The sequence below is a fragment of the Bison bison genome, unplaced genomic scaffold (assembly GCF_000754665.1).
Source record: "Bison bison bison isolate TAMUID 2011002044 unplaced genomic scaffold, Bison_UMD1.0 scf7180017864527, whole genome shotgun sequence".
In the NCBI taxonomy this organism is placed as follows: domain Eukaryota; kingdom Metazoa; phylum Chordata; class Mammalia; order Artiodactyla; family Bovidae; genus Bison; species Bison bison.
In genome coordinates this window covers 2,180,694-2,186,766 of record NW_011495078.1, presented here as the reverse complement: position 1 = coordinate 2,186,766, position 6,073 = coordinate 2,180,694, and the positions used below count along the sequence as shown (strand labels likewise).

Here is a 6,073-nt window from a genome sequence, read left to right as displayed (position 1 = left end):
GCCAGCTGCCCTCTCAGGTATGCCCGCGCGTCCTCCACGAAGGCGGCCGTGGCCCGCAGCAGGCTCCTGGCCTCCAGCAGGGCGCCCTCGCTATAGTCGATGGCTGCGGGGTAAGGGTGGTCACAGGTGCAGCCTCGCCCGCGGGCCAGGGAGGGGCCGCCCCCTCTGACCTTGGACCTGGAGGTGGCTGGGGGCGGCCCTGCTGAGGCTGCTGGTCAGGCCCTGGGCCTGCTCAGCTCTGCCCGGCTCAGGATGCGGCAGGAGCGGCAGAGGGGGTCTCAGGCCTGAGGGCCGAGTGCTGGGGCTGCTTCCCGGGTCTCAGGGTCCCCAGGAGCCGTCAGGGACTCGGGCCATGTGGCCGGCTCACCTGACCTGTAGCTGCTCCGCAGGCAGAAGAGCCGGAAGACGTCGGGAGAGGTGGAGCGGAGGAAGTCCTGGGGGTGCACACGGGTGAGAGGAGCCACTGACTCTCCGGCTGGACATTTCCCTGCACAGCCTTCCCCACCCACCTGTGGCCGCACCCGCCCCATGCTGCGCCTGCTCATCTGGCCGGACGGCCTGGCCCACGGCCTGGCTCAACCCGGAGAGGATGGGCATGGGTGCCTGTATTTCAGTGTGGTCAGCGCCTGTCTGAATCCTGCAGACTGCACTCTACTCAGAAACACTGAGCTCTGAGGAAGGTCCCCAGGCCTCACCAGGCCACCCCCGAGATCTATATGAAAACCCATCTGACCCGGTTGTCTCTGCGTCCACGTCCACCTCCTGACACTCCTTCCCGGAGTGTGGAAAAGGGGTCTTTCCCAGTCCTCTTAGCCCCCCACACCAGCCAAGTGGAGGCCCACCCAGGGGATGCTGCAACGTGCATGTGAATTAACGTGGTCCCAAGCCCTGGGTCTTGACCTCATGGAGATAGGCGCCTGAGTGCAGCCGTGACTACAGCGAACGCACCAGGAAGGGGAAGAGACCTGGGGACCCGGGGTGGGCCTCCTGCACAGGGCAGCCTCCACGACGTGTCGGGAACGTGGGGGCCCCGAGAGGCACCCTACCTTAATGGTGACGTAGTTCTTCAGCGACTTGGACATCTTCTCTCCTCCGCCCTTCACGTGCAGGTGCCCTGAAACAAGAGCACAGCGGCTCGTTCCTCACCAGGCGGGAAGGAGGCCCTTCTCAGAGCCCAGCCTCCGGGGACCCTGCCCCTCACTGCCCCCTCGTGGGCGCCGGCACAGGGCCCCCCGACCCGCTGGCCAGGAAGGGGGCCACAGCCACTGGCTGGGCGTCACAAAGTGGGGACCACCCTCCCCCTCCCATGACTCACAAACAGGGGGGACCCGACTCAGCTCCCGGGGGGGATGCCCTCTGCTTCCACGGAGCGCAGGCCTGGCAGCCCTGAGCGCTTTCCCGCGGTAGCTGTTTCACCGATGTGCCCCCACCCTGGCACCATCTCATTCCCATATACGTGAAAGACAGGGAACCCAAACCCCTTAGGACGTCCTCCAAGACCGCCTGGGTACCAGGCTCACTTCCCAGGAAACTGGTTTCTCGGCACAAGGTCTGTGCACCTCTCCTGACGTGACTCTCAGCACAGGGTCCGTCCACCTCTCCTGACGTGACTTCACCCCAGGCTGCCCAAGGCCAACTTTCCTGAGAGCTGGTTACAGGGCGGCTTCTAGAATCTGACCCTGAATACATAACCCTAGCAGCGTGCGGCTTCCACCAAGTGCAACGGACGTTTTACAAAACCGACAACGTCTGGAGAACGGAACTCATCCGACTGCTGGACTCCACGTCCACCTCCCCGTGTGTGCGACGTCACAAAGTCGTGTCCGAGTCTGCGACCCCAAGGATCACAGCCTCCGGGCTCCTCTGTCCCTGGGATCCTCCAGGCAAGAACACTGGAGTGAGCTGCCACGCCCTCCTCCGAGGGATCTGACTGGCCCAGGGGCTGAACCGCGTCTCTCACGTCTCCTGCTTTGGTAGGTGGGTTCCTTACCACTGCGCCACCTGGGAAGTCCAGGAAAATAGATCGCTTCTCCAGGTGTCGGGACACAGCACCCTTCCTGCAGAACACAGAGCGAACCCTCCCACCCGCCAGTATCGGAGCGACGGGACCCACGCGTGTGCACACGGCCCTCCGTGAGCGCTGCCGCCTGCGCCTGGACTCACGGTCACCCGGGGCGCCGGCACTGATGGCAGGCCCCACGTCCTCACGAGCAACACCAGCGGTTAACACGGGGTCACCTGATCCCAGCCCAGGGACGGGAGCACTGTGTCACCGGGCCCTGGGACTCCTCCCTGCACGGGCTGCGGCGCTCTGCTCTCCCGAGTCCCCCACCCGGGGGGAGATGGTTCCACGAGGCTTCTGAAGAGGTGTGGGCCCCTGACAGGAAACACGTGGGTCCTGGGGGCCCTGCCGGTCCCCGCCCGGGAGCCCCAGAGGAACGGCTCATCGAGCGCTGGGCCAGCAGGAGGAAGTGATTCCGGCCACTGTCGGGCTCCGAGCAGTGCACGAAGTGGACGCCAGACCGCAGCTCTGGCGCCGAGGGCAGCAGCCTGGCTCGTCGCTCAGCCGACCTCGGGGTAGCACCGAGGCTGGGGTCACGTGGACCGTGAGGGGTCCCGGCAGGGCAGACGCTGGGGCTGGGCAGCTCAGGGCTGGAGCAGGCGTGAACTTGGGGTGAAGGAGACGCAGCAGTGAGCGCACCCCGGTCACCACGACGACCCCACCGCGGACCGGAAGCAGCTTCCGCACATGCTGAAGCCGGAGCTGCTGCCTTTAGTACCATCTAGCCAGGAAAATCTGGTTTCCTGAACCCAGGGACTCAACAGAGACAGTGCCTGTGCCCACGTCGTCACTCACCTGCGTCTCCCAACCTGACCTGCACCAAAGCCCTGTACCCCTGCCCTCAGACAGCTCCAGGGCCTGACCGCACCTGTACGCCTGCCCTCGGACAGCTCCAGGGCCTGACCGCACCTGTACGCCTGCCCTCAGACAGCTCCAGGGCCTGACCGCACCTGTACGCCTGCCCTCGGACAGCTCCAGGGCCTGACCGCACCTGTACGCCTGCCCTCGGACAGCTCCAGGGCTCGTCCCAGGGTGGCCATGACACGAGCGCGGTGGCCCTGCGACCTCCGTCAGAACGTGGACACGCTCACGCCCCCGGGCTTCACGCGGACTCCAGAGCCGCCTGCTCAGGATGCCACCGCTTCCCCACTCGCTGTGCGCTCCTGGGAGCGGACAGCTGGTGTTAATCACAAGCTGCTTAAATAATGAGGCGGACAGTGGCGCTCTCAGAGGCTGACAGGCGCTCGTGGTGACGCTGCCACAGCTCCAGGCCGGCAGTCATAGTCACTACGGCGGCATGCTGTCTGAGACTCCTCGTCACAGCTTCACCGAAAGGAATGTCTATGAAACAGCACTGCTCATTTTCCGAATTCTCTTCAGCTCACATTTCACTTCCAAAAAACATTTTTGGCACTCCCGTCCAAAGAAGCTCACGTGCGACCGACTGCAAGTCAGACGACTGAAGGGACAGCTGCTTCTTGCTCTCCTGGGTGATTTCGTTGCTCAGTCGCTCAGTCGTGTCCGACTCTTTGCGACCCTGTGGACTGCAGCACGCCAGGCCAGGCCTCCCCGTCCGTCACAAACCCGGAGTTTACTCAAACCCCCGTCCATCGAGTCGGTGATGCCATCCAACCATCTCATCCCGTTGCCCCCTTCTCCTCCTGCCCTCAATCTCTCCCAGCATCAGGGTCTTTTCCAGTGAGTCGGCTCTTTCGCATCAAGTGGCCAAAGTATTGGAGCTTCAGCATCAGTCCTTTCCGGGAGTGTTCAGGGCTGCTCTCCTTTAGGACGGGCTGGACCGACCAGCAGACGTGGGTGTACCCAGTGGAGCACTCACAGAGCCGACCGGACAGAAGTGGGCAGGTGGCGGGAGCCGTCACTCACCGGAGTGCAGGAAGTAGTTCCCCCACTGCGGGCACTGGTGGAAGGCCTCGCACTGGGCGATCTCGTTCTCATGGTGTGGGAACGCCAGGTCCACGCCGCCCGAATGGATGTCCAGCTGACTTCCGAATACCAGACTGCAAGGCACGGGGCAGAGCAGGGAGTTACCCGGGGCAGAGCAGGGAGTTACCCGGGTCCAGCCACACCATCTCCACGCCCTTCCTGTGGTCACGCCTGCCAGCCCTGTGCACACACCAAACGGAGTCCAGTTCTAAACGCGTGATAATCCGACGCACACAGAAACTGAGATTCTGTTTTCACGTCATAAAACCCCCGAGTTCACAGCTTTTTCTCCTCGTAAAGACACTTCACTTTCTTTGCTCTGCACCAAAGATGTGGTTGTAAAAACATCAAAGCACATGCATGCTCCACTAACCGAGCCGGGCACCACCCCAGCGTCCGGATCAGCACAGGTGAGGCTTACCTGGCCATGGTGGAACACTCGATGTGCCAGCCGGGCCTCCCGTCGCCCCACGGGGAGCCCCAGAACGGCTCCTGGGGCTTCGCCGCCTTCCACAGTGCGAAGTCGCTGGTGTGCCGCTTGTCGGAGTCAACTGCCAACGACAAGTGGTCCGTCAGTGGAGGGAACCCAGAGCCAACATCATAGCGGCCACGGAACAGCCGGGACGCCCGCCCCAGAGCCCGCTCCTCGGAGGCAGCCGCACGTCTCTCCTGCAGGTCTTTTCTCTTTCCCACATGCAGCCCACAGCCCCTAGACCCCCGACCAAAGCACGCCAGAAGCATGCGGGCCCCCAGCCGTCACTCAAGAACATTTTTTTTTTTCTTATTTTTTCCAAAAAGGTGTTGCTGATGCTGGAAAGTGTACTGGACGGTCCCTCCCCACTTCCCGAACGCCAGGCCATTCCTTGCCGGCGTGGACGACCAGGGCAGCGGGAGGAAGGCCTGGAGCAAAGGTGACGAGGACTGCTCAGGAGTCAGCACACAGCCGGGGACGGGACCGAGCAGGACGCGGTCCGCAGGCGGGGCGGAAAACACTGCTCTGTCGGTTCTGATCGCCCGCGTTTGATTCTGTTACACAGTATCCTCTTAAAAGTGTCAACATAGTTCTATATACCTACTATCGCTTCCTATAAAACTGACTTTGACTTAACAGAACCCGGAACAGAAGACGGTATAGGAACAGACTCAAACACAGCAGGAAGGTGACAGACGCTGAAACACTCACGGGAACCTGCTAGAGGGGAAACTCACACGGCATTTACACAATAGACCCCTCAGGGATTTAACACAAGAGCCTCAGGACAGACGACAGCATTAAGACGGACACACAGACAAGCGTGTGGGCAGAGACGACAGGAGAACGAGAGGCGGGGAGCCCCGAGACCTCCACGTGAGCTCTGTTCCAGAACCCCTACGTTTAAACCTCAGCCGTGACCGACATCTGGCAGTGACGTCCTCACCCCCGACCTGCCTCGGGAAGGTCTGGCTTTCTCCCCGGAAGCCCCTCAGGAGGCGGGGGGACCCACCTGGCTCTCCAACCGGCCCAGGTGCCACGCCAACCAGCTTGCCGTACCTGTCGCCTCGCGACTGCAGGTCAAAGTAGACGTTGCCTGTTTCGAAAAGGGGATGGTGAAGCCACTTCTCAGCCACCAGCACCCGCGTCTACACGCGCATCACAGCTACGGTGTTAGAACTTACACAGGACGCAGCCTCTGCCCCAGCCGGCCCTCCCTGCCATCAGCACCCGCGTCTACACGCGCATCACAGCTACGGTGTTAGAACTTAAACACAGGACGCGGCCTCTGCCCCAGCCGGCCCCCCTGCACGTCTAGGCCGCGGCCGACACCCCCGTCCTAGGGAAGCGCGCGATCGGACGTGCCACGGCCGTCCAGCAGTGGAGTGGAAACACAAAGGGAAGGCCGCTGCGCTCACTGGCGGCCTGCATTCAGCTCTGGCCCCCATGTTACACACCCACCAACCGAGACGCCCCTTCCCAGTCCAGACACGAGAGCACCCTGCTGCTCAGACCACAGGCAGCTCCTCACACGTGCATCCCCGTGGGGCACCTTCCCTGAGCTGCACGCGGGCTCCCGGGGGCCCCGCGGGGCC

At 62.9% G+C, this 6,073-nt stretch overlaps 1 protein-coding gene across 1 annotated transcript in view; it reads right to left on the bottom strand.

Annotated features, from left to right (window-relative positions):
* Nucleotides 1–6,073, bottom strand: part of CARS2 (cysteinyl-tRNA synthetase 2, mitochondrial (putative)) — a 19,858-nt gene that overhangs the window by 2,948 nt on the left and 10,837 nt on the right. The window contains exons 6-11 of the mRNA XM_010831546.1: nt 5,491–5,574; nt 4,428–4,557; nt 3,947–4,080; nt 1,047–1,114; nt 368–434; nt 3–103 (exon numbers count right to left, since the gene is read on the bottom strand). Coding sequence (XP_010829848.1) covers nt 3–103; nt 368–434; nt 1,047–1,114; nt 3,947–4,080; nt 4,428–4,557; nt 5,491–5,574 — 584 coding nt within the window. The remainder of the gene's footprint in view (nt 1–2; nt 104–367; nt 435–1,046; nt 1,115–3,946; nt 4,081–4,427; nt 4,558–5,490; nt 5,575–6,073) is intronic.